General features: G+C 42.8%; 1 protein-coding gene across 12 annotated transcripts in view; it reads left to right on the top strand.

The window, feature by feature from the left end:
* RAI14 (retinoic acid induced 14) overlaps window positions 1–16,733 on the top strand; it is a 138,251-nt gene that overhangs the window by 73,539 nt on the left and 47,979 nt on the right. For 7 of the 12 annotated variants that reach the window (XM_014831196.3, XM_014831198.3, XM_070519804.1 and 4 more), the window contains exon 3: window positions 10,749–10,879. In XM_014831196.3, coding sequence (XP_014686682.1) covers window positions 10,749–10,879 — 131 coding nt within the window. Of the gene's footprint in view, window positions 1–10,459; window positions 10,603–10,748; window positions 10,880–16,733 lie in introns of those variants that run through there. The other 5 variants (XM_014831197.3, XM_070519803.1, XM_014831192.3 and 2 more) reach the window with 2 other exon arrangements.

Here is a 16,733-nt window from a genome sequence, read left to right as displayed (position 1 = left end):
ATCATTTCAAATACCCGCTTGCTGGCATCTCCTATTCTTTTGACCCTGAAATCTCTGCTTTACCTGTCTTTCTAGTCTCCAGTCATGGATCAAGCTAACCACCCTTTGCTCCCATCCTACCCGGTGCTTCCAGTGAAAAATCACATGACATTACCAAATGGTTTCTTTATGGAGTTATAATTCCTACTCTCAGCTGGACCTTCAGGGCTGCTTGAAAACCCCTTTACTCATTTTAAGTGGGTTTCCTTTCTCATTTCCCCAAGGAGCTATTGGGAACATTAGCTATTGGAACATTTATCAAGCTTCTTAGCCCACCACTGACCTTACGTACTTTGCCTCCTGCTTCCCTAAGAAAACAGAAGCTATAAAACACAAACTGACTTCCTCTCTACTACCGCATCTCTGCTCACCCTCCTCTCCCTCTTTACTCTCTCAGAGGCAGAACATGACTCTAATTTACAAAGATCAGCCTTCCGCCTGGGTTGAAGCCTCAATGCCATCTTCCCCCCTTATATTTTTCATTCTGTCTTTCTCCACTGACTCCTTTGCTCTCCTCAGTCTATAAACACACTTAAATCTTGCTCATCCTAAAGAATGCCTTCATTTTCCTTTAAGTTGAACTGCTTTAGCTTTCTAAAAGTGTCCACTCGGGGCTTTGATAGGACGTACTTCATTCACAGCACTGGCCTAGCACAACAAACAATATTGTAAATAAAATAAAAAACAAAAAACAAAACAAAACAAAACCTTAAAACTGTATCTTTCAGAGGAAGATGGGTATGGATGTTAGTTCAGGGCTGGTCTTCCTCAGCAAAAAGCGGAGGATTGGCAGTAGTTAGCTCTTCCTCAAAAAAAAAAAATAAACAAACAATATTGTAAGTAATTATTGGGTATGTTTCTATTCTTAGAAGTCTGTGAACTCCTGAAGGACCAAGATTATGTCATATACATCTTTTTATCCCTAGGACATTGCACAGTACCTGATATATAGAGATACTAAATAAATGAGTGCTTGAAGCCATTTGAATTGGGTAGAACCATTTTTCTCCCTGGAGGGTAAAAGTTGGCTTGACCCATTCCAAGACTTATCTCTCTCTCCATGAGACTGCTTTTACGTCATGTGACATGGTTTTAAAATATAGAGTAATGTTTTAATATTGGTCAACAGAGTCAAGGAGAGAATTTGGTAGGATTTTGGAGACTTTAAGTACATTTGTAGCCTGAAACAAAGGCATCAGCGGAGAAGGAGTTAATCAGTAGTGGCTCCCAAGGTAGAAGGAAGAAAAACGAAGCTGTTCAATGAGCAGCGCTGAATTGAGCTGAGCCCTTACCATCTGGCAGGCAGTAGGCGAGTGGCCAGGGGTTTAGTGGTGATCAAGACAGATGCTGGCCATTGGCCACGCCCTGGAATTCCAAGTCCAGTGGGAGGTTGACAGACCTTTAAAGATACTTTAGAAATACTATTGAGTTACAATTGTGCCAAAAGCTGTGGAAGAGAAGCACAAGAGAGCCAAACTAGGGGAAGTAACTGGTCCGGCTGACTGGGGAGGCAGGCAATGAGTAGGGTAGCTTGATGAAGGGGGTGGGGTAGAGTGTCCAGTCTGTTTTGGAATGGAGGTATTTATGTATTATGTCCATGACACACAATTCTGCATTTATATGGAATCACCAACATAGTCTACTAAAGGGAGGGTGGTGGATTTCAGGGTGAATAGCAGGGACACAGTAACCTACATGTGTGAGTAATCTGAAATAAAAACGTAGGAGAGAGGAAACTCATTTTGGATGAGCTTATCATATATTGGTCTGAAGTAACTAACATTAAATGGAAAGGTCTGTATGAAACTGCTGGGCTTGTTAAAACTGGGAGAATTGTCAAATGTTTATGTCATGATGTATTGGTAATTTTCTGGGTTTTCCGTAGACACTAAGGAGGGCAGTCTTGTAAGGCCTCACTTGGATCAACTCACTATTTACTAAAAGCATCTTGCATTTTTCAGTCGTTGTGTCTCGTCTTCTTTCCATTAATCTAAATATTACTCATTGCAAGGTCTAGTTCATTATCTAGTCAAAAAAGCTTCCCTGCCTGCCAGCTAAAAGTTGTCCCTCCCTTCTAGTCAATTCACCATTTTGCTCACTTTACCACTCTAATACCCTGTTTTGTATTGTTGGCATATTTCTCATTTGGCTGTATTTTATCTCCACAACTATATAGAAAATTCAATAAAGACTATGCCGGCTGTATAAAAGGTACTAAGTAAATATTTGTTGAATAAGTGAATGCCGGCTATATAGAAGGTACTGAGTAAATATTTGTTGAATGAATGAATGAATGCAGCATCTATAGAATTTTCTATATTACTTTTGTCCCTAGTAGATGGACATCTAATAAGTACTGTCTGGTACAGTACACAGGGGAAAATATCATCTGGTCCAGAAGCTTGCCTGTGTCTTGTCCTCTGTCTTAAAATATGAGGTGTGTGCTCTTTTTTCTGGATGGTATGAATCTGAAATCTTCCCAGGGAAAACACTGTCTACTTTGTCTAACTTTCATCTTAGCCTTACTGATTATATTGGCAAAATAGTCTGCTCTCCGTAAACTAGAGGGAGAAATGTGGCGTTTCCAAAAATAATCTCTCAAATACACTCCTCCCAGCGGCTGCTCCAGCAGATCCAGACAACGGGAGCTCTCCTAATTTGTGGTGGTTAGGGTTTTAACATCTTTCCTAAAGAAAGTCAAAGAAACTCTTTCTCTTCTTAGATTGCTCTGTGCCACTGGATTATTTTGGTTGGGTTGATAGATTCCAAAAGTCAAACCTGCCCACTAGCCAGATGTCTGTGACCACTGAGTTTCCACTGGTTTTTCAGTTGCCAGTGATTAAACCAAAATAAAAGAAGGTGATGCCATGTCTGGCCAAGGGCAGACGTTGTCCGTTGCCAAAGCCCTGGCGTTCATCACACGGTTGACATGGTGTCTGCTACCCTTGAGGAAGGCAGGCAGGCAGGGTTTTCAAAAGGCAGGGAAAACTCTTAAAAGCAAGTGGGTGTCATTTGGAAATGATTTGATGAATAGGAAACTTACAGGCCAGCCATTGAAAATCTCACTGGTGATGTATTAGCAGGACTGTTGGAGCCCACATTGAAGGTAAGGTCCGCCTTTCCCACATGCTGCCCTTCATAGCTGACACATTACACATGTCTCCGGCACGTAACATATGGCTTCCTGAACTTGCAAATGTGGCTTAATGTGCTCTGTTGAAATAGCGTCTGTTTAAACAGTCTGCTGGAAAAGTGAGCCCTATTCAATAAAATGGTTAATTTTGTGTCTGTGAATGCTTTCTCTAGAGCCCTTTAAAAGGTGATTTTTAAGGAGCATAGTAGAAAATTTGTGAATCTAAATTTGCATTAGGGCGTTATCTGCCTCTGAAAGGGTAGTGGACTATCGGTCCTAAATTGTAAATATTAAAAGATTCATAGAGCATGAATCATGAAGGAAGAGTACAGATCATGTAACTCAGTCATAATGATAATCACTCTTTTTTGAGTGCCTAATATGTGCCAGGCCCGTCATGTACATTACATTTAATTCTCGGGATAATTTGTAAGTAGGTGTGATCCTCCCCCGCCTTTTACAGATAAGGAAATGGAGACTCAGACATTGATGACCTGCTTGAGACCACCTAAATGGGAGGTGGTAGAGCTGGGATTTCAACTCCAAAGCACTAAACTTGAAGCCTGCCTCTTTTTTCTACATCAGGCATTCTTAACTTGGGTTTATGGATGGGCTGGGGGTTGGGGTTTAAGATAGAGAATCCTCTGCAATTGTACACAAGCTTCTGTGTGTATGTGCATTATTCTGAGGAAGGATCGTAACTTTTATCAGATTCTCACCTGGGTTGGTAGGCCTCCTAAGAGACAGATTTCGTACGAGGCTGCCTGCATTTTAGAGATGAGGAAACAGCAAGTGAGAATACAAACGGCCCAAGGGCACGTGGTGCGGTATTGATTTGACCAGAAAGCGAACCACAAGACTTCTTTCTAAATTCTGGGTGAAATAAATCACATAGAGAGAAAAGTGCACGAAACAAGAATGTAGCGTTTAACAAGTAAACCTCTGTAGGGCCACTAACCAGGTCATGAAATAGAACACAGACCCCAGAATTCTCCCAGGTGTCCCTTCCTGATCAAATGCCACACCCTCACCCCTAACCACTATCCTCGATTGTAACCTTGTCCTTGCTTTTCTTTATAATTTTGCCATCTGCGTATACATCCCTAAACAATATGGATCCATTTTTCCTGTCTTCGTCTTTATACACATGCAATCAAACTATTGTGTACTCTTGCCTCTTGCTTCTTTCGCCAATATTGTTTTTAGCATCCATCCATATTGTTGCTTGTAGTTGTTTGTTCATTTTTATTGCCATGTGGTAATTTGGTGCTTGATTATAATTTATCCATTTTCTGTTATTGGACATATGATTATTTGTCATTTTTGCCTATTATGAGCAATGCTTTCATTAACATTTTTATATATGTCTTGTACACAGGTTGCACATGCAACTCCTAGGGAAAGCCTATATGTATTCAGCTTTTGTGGGGGACAAAATACCTAGTTCTGCAAGGAAAAGTGAAGAATTCTTCCCTTCTCCCACCCTGTCCCTTAATACGCTTCACGGAGGAAGAAAATCCTTTCAAGTAAATTCTCTGATTAGCCTTAGCATAGGTTCTGATTCCCCCAAACTTGCAGTAAGAATCAGAGAGCACTTGTTGAACCTGAGTGAGTCCAGGACCCCACCCCAGATCACCTGAATCAGATGCTCCAGGGCCTGGGAGTCTGAATATTTAACAAATAGCCCGGTGGTTTTCACACCTGGGAGACAGGGGCTTCTCCCTGATGAACTGATAAGGCTTGGTTGCTTAGTTGGGAAGAGATTCGGAGAAAGTGTACCTATGATTAAAATGTTGGGAAATGGGTCTTAGAAAAGCTAAGTTGGATTTATTGAGCCTGTAAAATTAAAAATAAAACCTATAACATAATTAAATAGTTGTTTGCAAAAGAATGAAAGAGTTTTAGAAATGAAAAAACAAATGTTTGCTAAGCCAGGAGAGATTTAGGTTAAGCAAGGGGAAGAAATTCCTGCTAAAATCAGCAACAGATACTGAGCAATTGCTAGGCACCACGGGGGTAAGAAATAAAGGCTGCTGTCAGTGCCTTGAGGGAGCTCAAGACAGGGAGACAAAAGGAGCACACAAAAGCCAGGACGCAATATTTCATCAAGTCTAGACTGTGGGCTTCAGTGGAGATGAGTAGGCCGGTCCCCCGAGACATGATGGAGGAGAGAAGCAGAGCGAGGTCACCAGGAAAGGCTTTTGAAGTGCCTGCAGGGTGTGAGCTAGGCTTCGGAAGGAAGCCTTTCCCTAGACGGATGGGATGACAGACCTTTCTAAAGCAGTGGCGTGCAAAGTTTTTGATTGTCATTCCTCAGTAAAAGAAATATATTTTATATCACCACCAGGACACACATACATAAGAAGCAAAGGTTTTGTAAAGCGTTTAACCTTATTAAATATGGTACATACATCTATGATGCTTTTAATTTTTTTCTATTTAATTTTTTTTTAATGTTGGATTAACCCACTAATAGGTTGAAAACACCATTCTGAGGGAACTAGGAGCCCAGTGTGGAGGCAGAGCTTTGCCTGCCCTGTGAGGGAATGCCAACTACAGGAGGGGATTTCCATGGCAGGTGGTGAGGGGATATTGCAGATATGATGGTGGTCTCCACAGGCCTTCCCTGTTTCCAGAGTATGAGTGAATTACTTTGGGGTGTTATAGCAAAATTTCAAACTTCACCTCTCCTAAAATCTGCTTCTTTCACAAAACACTTCTGACACCAAATGTGTGGGATTTTTCTTCACATCAACAACTGATTCTCCAACTCTCCTGACACTAACTGGATGTCCAATAATTTGATACGGTTCCGACACAACCTGGAGTTAGCGTCAGACCCCACAGGTTAAGGCTCAGTCCCACAAGACTGCCCCTGCTTCAGATGCCAATCACAAATCCTGGGCCAACTGCAGTTCTGACCAACCAGCTATAAAGTCGAGGGGTTCCCACAACCCTCCCCTCAGGTTCGGTAATTTGCTAGAATGGCTCACAGATCAGGAAGGCATTTTCATTACTATTACCAGTTTATTATAAAGGATACAATTCAGGAACAGCCAAGTGGAAGAAATGCACAGGGCAAGGTATGGACATGTGTGTGCCCAAAGCTTCCGTGCCTTCCTAGCTCCACTCTCCCAGCACCTTGATGTGTTCACCAACCTGGAAGCTCTCCAGACCTCATGGTTAGGGTTGTTTTGGAGGTTCCATTATGCAGGCATGCTTGATTAAATCATTGGCCGTTGGTGATTGACTCACTCCCTGGAGGTGGGGGGTGGGGAGCTAAAAGTTCTAACCCTCTAATTACTTGGTTGGCTCCTTTGGCAACCAGCCCAAATCCTGAAGCTCTCTAAGGGCTTCTCCCCACCAGTCATCTCATTAACGTAAACTCAGGTAAGGCTGAAAGGGCCTCATAAGGAATAACAAAAGATGTTCCTCTCACCCCTATCACTCAGAAAATTCCATTGGTTTTAGAAGCTCTAGTGCTAGGAACCGGGACAAAGACCAAATATATATTTTTTATTATATCACAACCTATTTATCTGACCAACTCTACTTTTGGACAGTGGATTGACTAAGATTACTTTTTAAGATTCATTTTCATGCTTGATTTCAGTTTGGTACCACTGAGCAGAGGAATGGAGATGGGGGAGGAATTTACTTCAGGATTCCCAGGAGCACTGACATTAAAAGTATACATTAAACACATATTTTGTCTCATTTTGTGTTTGGCCATGGAATTGTTACGGAACCCAGCGCGTTTTGCCAGACACGCTGTGTGCTGATCACCGAGATGACGAGTTTGCAGCAGAGAAAGAGTTTATTCACAATGCAGACAAGCGAAGAAAGGGGAGAACAAGTCTCAAATCTGCCTCCCTGAAAATGGGGATTAGGGATATTTATGGGATAAAGGGGCAGAGTGGTCTGAAGCGTGGGAATAGATGATTGGAGGTAAGGATAAGTGCGGTAATAGATGATCTGCGCAAGTGTAGTCAAGCTTCATGGCTCTTCATAGGATGCATGTTCCCAAAATAATGGCATTAGCATGATCTGAAGGTGGAGTTTTTGGCCATGAGGTCAAAGGGTCATCTATCGGCATTCACGCAGGCCCAGTTGATGAGTTTTTGGTCTTAACCAGCCTGGACTGAACAAGGAGTTGACTCTGAGTTACTGAAAAACAGCTTAAGCATCTGTTGCCATGGTGACCCAAGCGTCAGAGATGTTGTCCATAGGGTGGGCTTTAGTACTGCATGTCTAACTACTTTTGCAAACAGACAACTAACTGAGTGTAGTTATAGCAAGTTGGCCCCCGGTTTCAGAATGTTTGGTACAGGATATGGCACCGGATGGAATAGTTATATAGGAGAAGATGTAGAGAATATCTCCATGGACAGGTTTAGGATTAAGAAGTTAATTTATAATTCAATTAAATTTATTAAATATTTGTGTGTGGGTAGCCATGTTCTCTTTGCCTCATTTGCTCTGAGAGAAAAGTAACTTCTGGCCTGCAGTGGGGAGAGACTCTAGAGAAAAGAACTTCAGACCTCAAGGGATGTGCCATTGACCTTGTCTTCCCCAGAGTAGGGGAGGGTGGATCTTTCTTATTGTGTCCTATAGAAATTGAACTCCCTAAAGATCCACCTGTAACTAATTTTAGGGAACCCCTGTAATCAGATTTTTCTCTACTCGAGAGTTGAATGCCTTAGTGACGCTGAGAAGGAGAATCCTTTCATGTGGTCTTTCTTTGCATCAGTACTTTCAGTCATGTTGTCTGAGATTTAATATCCTTTTGATCTGCCAAATCCAGTTTTAATTTGATCAGTTTAAGTTTGGGGAGGATTTTAAAAGACAACACTAATAATGTAGCATCGGAATGATGAAGGTAGGAATCAGTGATCCTAAATGTACTTCCATAAACCTTTTTTGCTTTGTTTTGGCTTGTAAAATGCAGTCTAGGGGAAATAAGCTGCAATCTGTTTCTTGGTGTTTGCTCCATTTTGTTGTTAAGTAAAGCTTCCCATTCTGCTAACAAATGCCTGTGCCTGGGGCAGTAGATTTATTGCGTTCCTCCAATAGGAAACCTGATTTGTAATTAAAGATAAAACTTGATGTCATTTTTGTGGGTAAATTGATTGTTGTAGGAGAAGTGTGGATGACATTGGCCCAAACACATTCTTACTACATTAAAAATATTTAGAGAGCCGTCGTGTAAAGCAGCACTGTTCTGTATGGTAGCCACCAACCGCTGGCACTTGAAGTCTAACATTAAAGTGAAAAATTCAGCTCCTCAGTTGCACTAGCCACATATCCAGTGCTCAGTAGCCACAGGTGACTAATGCAGTATTGATATTTGGGGCCAGATCATTCTTTGTTGGGGGGAGGCGGCTGGCTTGTACATTTTAGCATGCTTAGCAGCACCTTGGGCCTCCAACTGCTAGATGCCATTAGCATTTCCTAGTCATGACAATCAAAAATGGTCTGCAGAGATTGCCAGATGTCCCCTGAGGGGCAAAATCCCCTGGGCGAGAATTCCTGGCCTAGTGGCTACAGATTTGGACAGTTCAGGTATAGAACATTTCCATTACCACAGGCAGGACTGCTCTAGGATAGTTCCTAGCAAAGTTTGGTTTGGGGCATTTTATAGATTAAGCCTTTTGAGCGTTAGAGGAATCACAATGGTCTTCTGGTCTAAAGCCTTGGGAAACTGAGGCACAGAGATGCTTTGGGTGACTTAAGGTGTATAGCGTGTAAGTACCAATCTAGATTTCTGGACTTCAAGTTCGTGCAGCCTAGGGGACCAACTTCTGATTTTCATTCAAACCTACCTCATTCTCCCTGTGTTCTTGCACTCAGCGATGGCCACGGGGGAAGAGGGAGTCCCAAGAAATGGGACTGGTCCACCTATGTTACTCCTCCATGGCCTGTGGCTTTCTCTAAAGGCCCTGGCTCTAGGCTGGGGTTGGAGGGGCGCTGGGATGTCTGCTGGGCCCTCCCTTGCTCTATGAGAAGGCAGAGTCCTATTGGGCTTCCCAGTTCCATCAGGGCAGAGAGATTGGGAACACACTGGGACCACGGAAGACTGTGGTCCTGTAAAATTCCCTCCTGTTAGCTTTTAAATCTCCAGCGTCTCCTTGGTGTACTTCCCTGTGGTCTATGGCAAAGCCTTTAATATGACATGCCAGGAGGTTCTTATCTTCAGAGGTCACAAGGAAGCAGAGAGCCCTGGAGACCTGTCTGTAGAAAGTTTTGGGGAGGGAGGAGTTGTCTCTCCCAGGGTGTTGGTATCCACAGCTGGAGGGGCCAGAAAGTGGGCCTAGCTGGGGAATGTCTGGTGGGCAGGCTGAGCCTGCAAAGTGAGCCAGGGGTTTTAATGTGCCCCCGGGATCTTTTCTCCCATTAGTAATCCTATACTCCTCATAAACCTCCCAATGACTCTTCTTCAGTCACTGATTTTAGTCTCTCACTCCTCTGCTCCAAAACCTTCAATGGCTCACTGCTGCCATTTCTTTCTTTTTTTTTTTCCTTAAGATTGGCACCTGAGCTAACATCTGTTGCCGATCTTCTTTTTTTTTTCTTCTTCTTCTCCCCAAAGCCCCCGGTACATAGTTGTATATTCTAGCTGTAGGTTCTTCTAGTTGTGGCATGTGGCATGCCACCTCAGCGTGGCTTGATGAGCGATGCCGTGTCTGCGCCCAGGATCCAAACCAGTGAGGCCCCGGGCCACTGAAGCAGAGTGCATGAACTTAACCACTCGGCCATGGGGCCGGCCCCGTTGCTGCCATTTCTTGTTTGAAACTTCATAGTCTTATACTCAAGGTCCATTGCTCTTATAGAGAGATCTTTTCTTTCCTTCTTAAGAGTAAAACCTAGTTTTTGTGCACATGAAAGCTTTACTGTTACTGTGGTATTGCATAGTTATATTATTGTTGGGGTTGGGCGTTAAGGGGTGTAAAGGCTTTCCTCAAAGCTATTTGATGTTTATAGCTTGATCAGGAAGAAGTTTCATTTCTGGTGACACTTTGTTGAGTTGGTAGCTTTGACAACTATTTAAAAGCAATATGCAACTCAAAAATCAGGGCCCAGTAAGCAAGCCAGAAAGAGTGGCAATAAAAGCAGATGAAAAATGGCGTGTCTATGAACTCTGAGGTAACCCCGAGCTGTTGGCCGGTTTGGTTCTGTAACACCGCGGGCCCAGTGAGCGGTGGACCAGGTCAAAGGGCAGTGTTCTGAGGAGTCAGCTGTCAAGTTTAGCTAGAAATAAGCTAATGTGTAAACTGGCCACGAGGTCTTTTTAAGTTGCCTCATCTTCCCAACGTCAGTTAAAAGCAGTTACTTTATTTCAGAGTTTGCTGACTGGCCGCTATTTCATTGAACTGTTGATGTTTTCTTTTGGGAAACCAGCCTTCTTGGGTGTCTCCATGGTGAAGGGGAAGGTATTTTCTAAGTTGCCCATTTGGGGGCAGTTTGTGATTTGAGTGACAGGAGGGTGGGCGACGGGGAGGACCGAGGTGCTGCTGGTCAGTACGACTGTGGCCACTGTCGTTGTTCACCAGCTCTGCGTCTCCCCTTTGCTCCACAGACCAATGAGTGGAACAAGAATGATGACCGGCTGCTGCAGGCTGTGGAGAATGGAGACGCGGAGAAGGTGGCTTCCCTGCTGGGCAAGAAGGGGGCCAGCGCCACCAAACATGACAGCGAGGGCAAGACCGCGTAAGCTGAAAAGATTGGTTTCTCACTGTGCCAGTTCTGGGTTCTCAAACTGTTCTCTGGAATCCTTAGGATCCGTAGGGGAACTTCACAAGTGCCTTTCAGAGGACTTTGTGAAATTGCTGTCCCCCAGCCCCCCATGTTCGAATGTGTAAGAGTATTTTTTAATCTGCGCAGTTCTTTTCTCTTCAAGTTCCAAATTATACATTAGGCTTTATGTGGAACGGCTATATTGTTCCCAGGTATAATCACAGCTTTCATCAGAGAAGTAGCAGCACCAGGATTGCAACCAACTGGTAGGTGGGAAATGAATTCTATCCTAGATTAGAAACAGCATAAAAGAGTGATTTTTTTTCCGTAACCTTCAAACCCTACTATTCATATTATTTCTTTTAAAACACCTTCCTTAACATAGATCAGTAATTACATGAGTGGCATGAATTTTGCTTTATGATTTGCCATATGTGGTGCTCTTGCCCACCATAATTAAACCATATGGTATTTGATTAAGTATTTGTGTATGTATGTCTGTGTATTTATTTGTTGTATTCATCCTCACTCTGTCATATTGTAGAGAGATCATTGACTTTGGAGCTAAATACACTTCTAATCTGGACTCTATCACTTAGGAGTTGTGTAGTCCTTAAATCTTAATTTATTCACTGTCTAATGGAGATGATAGTATTCAACCACTAGCGTGGTTATGAGTGTAAAACAAGATGCTGACCTTGGTTGGATGCCCCCAAAAGTGGGCTCTGAGACAAGGATTTGAGTGCAAGTAGTTTCTATAGCCAGTGATCCCAGGAAGTGCATGGTAAGAGAATGAAGCCCATGTAGCATGTTATTGGCAGGTTACTGCTTTAGACAACTGGAACCCATTCCTGCTGGGGACCTCTGGAAATCTGTTTAGACTTAGAGCAGGGGTTGGGCAACTATAGCCCACTATTTATCTTTGTGAATAAAGTTTTATTGGAATGCAGCCTAATCCATTCATTTAGCATTGTCCATGGCTGCTTCTGCACTGCAATGGTAGGTTTGAGTAGTCAAGACAAAGATTCTATGGCCCACAGAGCCTAACACACTAACTGTGTGGCTTCTTATGGAACTGGTTTGCTTATCCCAGGTTTAAAGTATGCCTCAGGATTATCCCACCCAAGGGGTAAGGAAACTAGGGCATCTATCGCTGATGATCTCTCCCTCCAGGGGGGCCATAATGCTCATGGCCAGAACAAGTCCAAGAGGATATAGGAGGAGCACCTACAGCTGTAGATACTATACGTAAGGAACTAGCACAGTCCCCAGTCCACAGTAGGCACTTCATAAAGCCACCTCCCTTCCCTTCCTCCCCTAGATGAGTGGTCCTCAATGCTGGCAGCTCCTGCATTAGAATCACCTGGGGAGCTTTTAAAAAAGTGCCCACCCCATGTTCTGAATCACTTGTTCTGTGGAGAGGCCCAGGACTCAATAGCTTTTAAAGTGTCCCATGTAGGTTCAAGCAGAGAGAATCATCATCTAGAAACTAGGTTGACTCTAGATGGAGGGATAGATCATGAGAATAAAAGGCAGAATGTGAGGAGAAGATTGAGCATCACATGTTAGCAAATTTTGCCAATTAAACCCTCTTCCTAGCACCCACTGGATTTCACCCATAGCAAAGACACCAACCCTAATGTTTGGGGAGCCACAAGATAGCCTAAGGGTCTGAGTTTTATCTGGGGACCAGGCTAGTTGGTACAGAAAGGGAAGAGGGAAGTGTTCTTGTTTAGATCGGTATTGCGTCCTCTAAGAGCTGGGCTTGTCCTCTCTGCCAAAGCCCCAGGTTGAGCTCCCCCTCAGTTTTGGTTTGACCTTCCACCTTTGTAGAGGCCTGTCTCTCAGGTCTGGGGCACAGGGCCATGTCCTGGTGGACTCTGACTTGGTAGTCAGGACTCCTGGTAGTAGGCGGGCTTTGGTTGTTGGCTAATATTTTGTTGAGTCACTTGCTTACTCAACCTTATGTAAGTTTTAGTTCTTAAACCTCTTACCCTCCAGCTTGTAATTTCCTTGATAGAGTCAGCTTTCCTGCCTCCTGCTCCTCCCAGTTCAGCTTTGCAGGTATCTGCACAAGACATCCTTCCATAGCCATCCCGGAGAAAGGGCAGATAACTGTTCCTGGTAGTTTTGTCCAGGACAGTACTCACTGAAAAGAAGACAGCAAATTTAGATTAGCAGCTTAGCCACAACTGTAACCACAGTAATAAATTTAGACTTTTTGTCGATGAGATATTTATTATGTAAAGAGGAGATGGCCAGAATGTTGTTTTCTATTCTTTCTCTCTTGTTTTTAATTGTGGTATAATATACATAAAATTGATCATTTCAACTGCTTTGAAGTTTACATTTCAGTGGCATTAAGTGTATTCACAATGTGGTGCAACCATCATTATCTAGTTCCAGAAATTTTTCATCACCCCAAAAGGAAACCTTGTACCCATTAAGTGGTGACACCATTAGTCTGCTTTCTATCTCTGTGAATTTGCCTATTTTGGATATTTTATATAAGTGGAATCATACTATATGGTGCCCTTTGTGTCTGGCTTCTTTCACTTAACATAGTGTTTTTAAGGTTCATCCTTGAAGCGTGAATCAGTACTTGATTCTATTCTCTTTTAACAGTAGAAATGCACACAGCAATCATACAAAAATCACTACCCCTGTTTTGCAGATGATAAAACTAAGGCTCAGATAATCCAGCAATCCCTGAATTAACTCTAGAACCCGTTCTAACAGCTCTACCTTTGCACTTGCAAATCCACCATTTTTTTCTTCCATGGCACTTATTACCTAGAAAGTTAGAGGAACTATATGAAAAAGGAAGAGGAGGAAATGATTTTTTTCAGTGCAAGATTTTCCATAAGTAATCATGTGTTAACATTTAATTTTTCTGCTTGGAATATTCCTTTTGATGATTAAAGTTATTAACTGATAACTATAAGAGTTTAATTTTCAAAGGCACTGTGGAATTAAATCCATCTGGCTTCGTATTTTCATTCAAATCTAATGGTCTTAGTATTCAGAATTGGAGGGGAAAGAGCTGTGGGGCTGGAAAATATCTCATATGTCTTTGGTGTCAGGTAACAACGCAAGGCCAAGAGTTCTGTTTTAACAGTGAGCCCCAAGCAGCATTGTTCTCTCGGCTTCAGCTGTCTTACTTTTGGAAGCCTGCTCTGCTGTATTTGGGTTGGTCTAATCTCAGCATTCTTGCCTGAGCACACAGGTGTCTCCCTCACACTTGAAAATGTTTCTCAAGTTATGGAGACTTTTTCATTGTAGTTCCTGTTCTTGCCATATGCATTTGGTTTGGTAGCATGTGGACTGGTAACTTCCTAGGAGTGGTTCTGATTTCATGACAGACCAACATGGTGTGTCACCTCTGCTGACCCTCTTGGCTCCACCAGCCGCATGGAGCTTGCAGGGCCAGCGTGTGTTTGTGGGCGTGTAAGGAATGTTTTGCATTTGTCTCTAAAGGGCGAGACTGGATCATCCGCTTGAAAGTTAGGTCCTTGGCAGTACTTGGCCTCATTCTGTGCCTGCTCATGAGGATTCGCCCTTCAATTTATACACCTCCATGTCAAAATCAAGCTGGAGGCCTGTTTTCTAGCTAGGCTTTGTGATAACCCATTTTGTCATTTTGCTCAGTAATATGCAATGTTTCCCGGTTGCCTGACAGCCTAGAGTCCTGATGGTGGCTTTCACTGTCCTCCCACTGGCCCCACCCTTAGCTAAACATTCTCTCAAGCTTGCCTTCTACTGGAGGGGAGGCTGTCTGCTGTCTGCCCTCCCCTCGTGTGGGAGTGTCCAGATGTTGGCCCAGCTTCTATGTCCAGTCCAGAATGACTTCCTCCCTCATCTCCTCAGTCCTTTTTTGATTTTTCTTCTCTTTGAAATACTGGAATCTTGATTTAGAACTTGATGTATTTTATTGCATTGAAAGAACAAGAACAACAGAAACATCTCTATGGCTTAAGAAAGATCTTTGTTTTATGAAAGACTTGCATCCCTTACAACACCGTAAGCCCCCTGAGGACAAGGATTCTATGATTGGTGGTGTTGTGTTGGTCTTTTCCACTGTTCCAGGCACAGAAGAAGCATTCAGTTGGTATTTGTGGGAAGTGAATTTTGAGCACGGTTCTTAAGGAGAAAACATTCTCTCTTTGCTGTTAAAAATCTCATGGATAAATTAATTAGGAGGGAATTAACTTGGGGTTCAAGAGGAAAAGAGCTGTCCTGGTGAACATCACAATGTGACACTTCTACTCTCCCAGCTTCCAGAGCAATTTAAATACTCAGCCTTTCCTACCTAGAGAACCAGATGACCCAGAAAGTCCCAAGAATGAGGCAGTGGAGGCAGCCATGTCGGCAGACATTCTCCAGAAGCCTCCATAACCCCAGGTCAATAACCAGATGGGTGATTTGGTAATTCTTGAGACTTTTCAGTTTCATACTGGAATATTTCCTTTAGGATAGATAAGAAACCTTGCCTGAAAATTTTCTCTCTCTCAAACTGATCAAAGAGGGGTTAAAAAAAGTGAAAGCAATTGTATGACTGGAATTCATTTAGGAAAGAGTAAAAGAAGGATGGTGTCTTGGGTCAGAAGAGAACAAAACAGAACAGGGCAGAGTTATAGCCGCAGGCTGTGTTTATGGAGTCAGGCTTGGCTTCCCTCAGCCCATCTGTTCTCTCTCCACGTGGAGGTAAGGAAGTGGGAGGCTGCCATTGCCAGAAAACCTTACCGTAGAATGGTCTAATTGTTTCAAGATGGTTTCCCCTATATTTGGATGTGCATTTAATTAAAGTTGTGTGTGTTTGTCTTAGGAACAACCAGACTAAATAAAATCACTGCTGGGACTATAGTGTTTGAAGAAATACCACCCAGGCATGTGTGTATAGACCTAACATATATATATATGTATATACACACACACACACACATATATATATATATATATATATCAGGATATGTACATATATCCCACATTTCAGAAACCTGATTTTTTTTCACTTTGAAAGCAGGAACTTGTGCAAGTATTTTTAGATACCTCTGTGGAGCTTAAATATAAAATAGGGAAAGTAGTCCTTGAGTTCTGCAAATCAGTGTGTTAAGGGACTTCTCTGGCTGGTGGCTTGCTACACTTTTGTCCCTGCGTTTTCTCAGAGTTGAGATGTATTAGATATTTCATACCAGCAGTTCAGTCTTGGAAATCAAGTCATACCACTCGTCAGCCTTCTCCAGTTCTTCTCACATACAGCTGTGAAACTAATTTCCCTAAAACCACTACACTACGTATTTTGTGTGTAATTGTAGCCTCCTTCCCTACGAAATCACCTTCCAGGCAAAATCACGCTCTGCCTTTCCTAAGACCTGTTGATATTGACGGTGGGATAAACTGAAGGATATAATTGCTCTTTAGCATATCCTCTCTGCTTTTGGTCACATAGATTTTTGAAGGTGATACAACCTCTGTTCATCCCTTGCAAATAGGCCCAAATGTTTATTTCATTAATTGACAGGCACAGGTACTCCCTGAGTCTAAAATGTTCAAAACTCTGTTGTAAGCACATCCATAAGAAGGAGAAAATATGATTCTTGCATACAAGATGCACAGCATCTAGCTGAGAAGACAAGACCAACAAAAGTCCTGGAGAATAATTAAGTGCTAAGCGGTAAAATACCAACTCTAAAGGATTTAAGGGGGGGTGATCACACACTGGGGTAGCTAAGAAATGCTTCCTGCCTGAGGTGTGATGTGAGGTGTGCCTTGAAGAATGGATCAGGACGATTTGGGCGGGCACAGGGGAAGAGGACAGTGTAGGTGT

This window comes from Equus asinus, chromosome 10 (assembly GCF_041296235.1).
Source record: "Equus asinus isolate D_3611 breed Donkey chromosome 10, EquAss-T2T_v2, whole genome shotgun sequence".
Lineage (NCBI taxonomy): Eukaryota > Metazoa > Chordata > Mammalia > Perissodactyla > Equidae > Equus > Equus asinus.
This window is presented reverse-complemented; position numbering and strand designations above follow the sequence as displayed.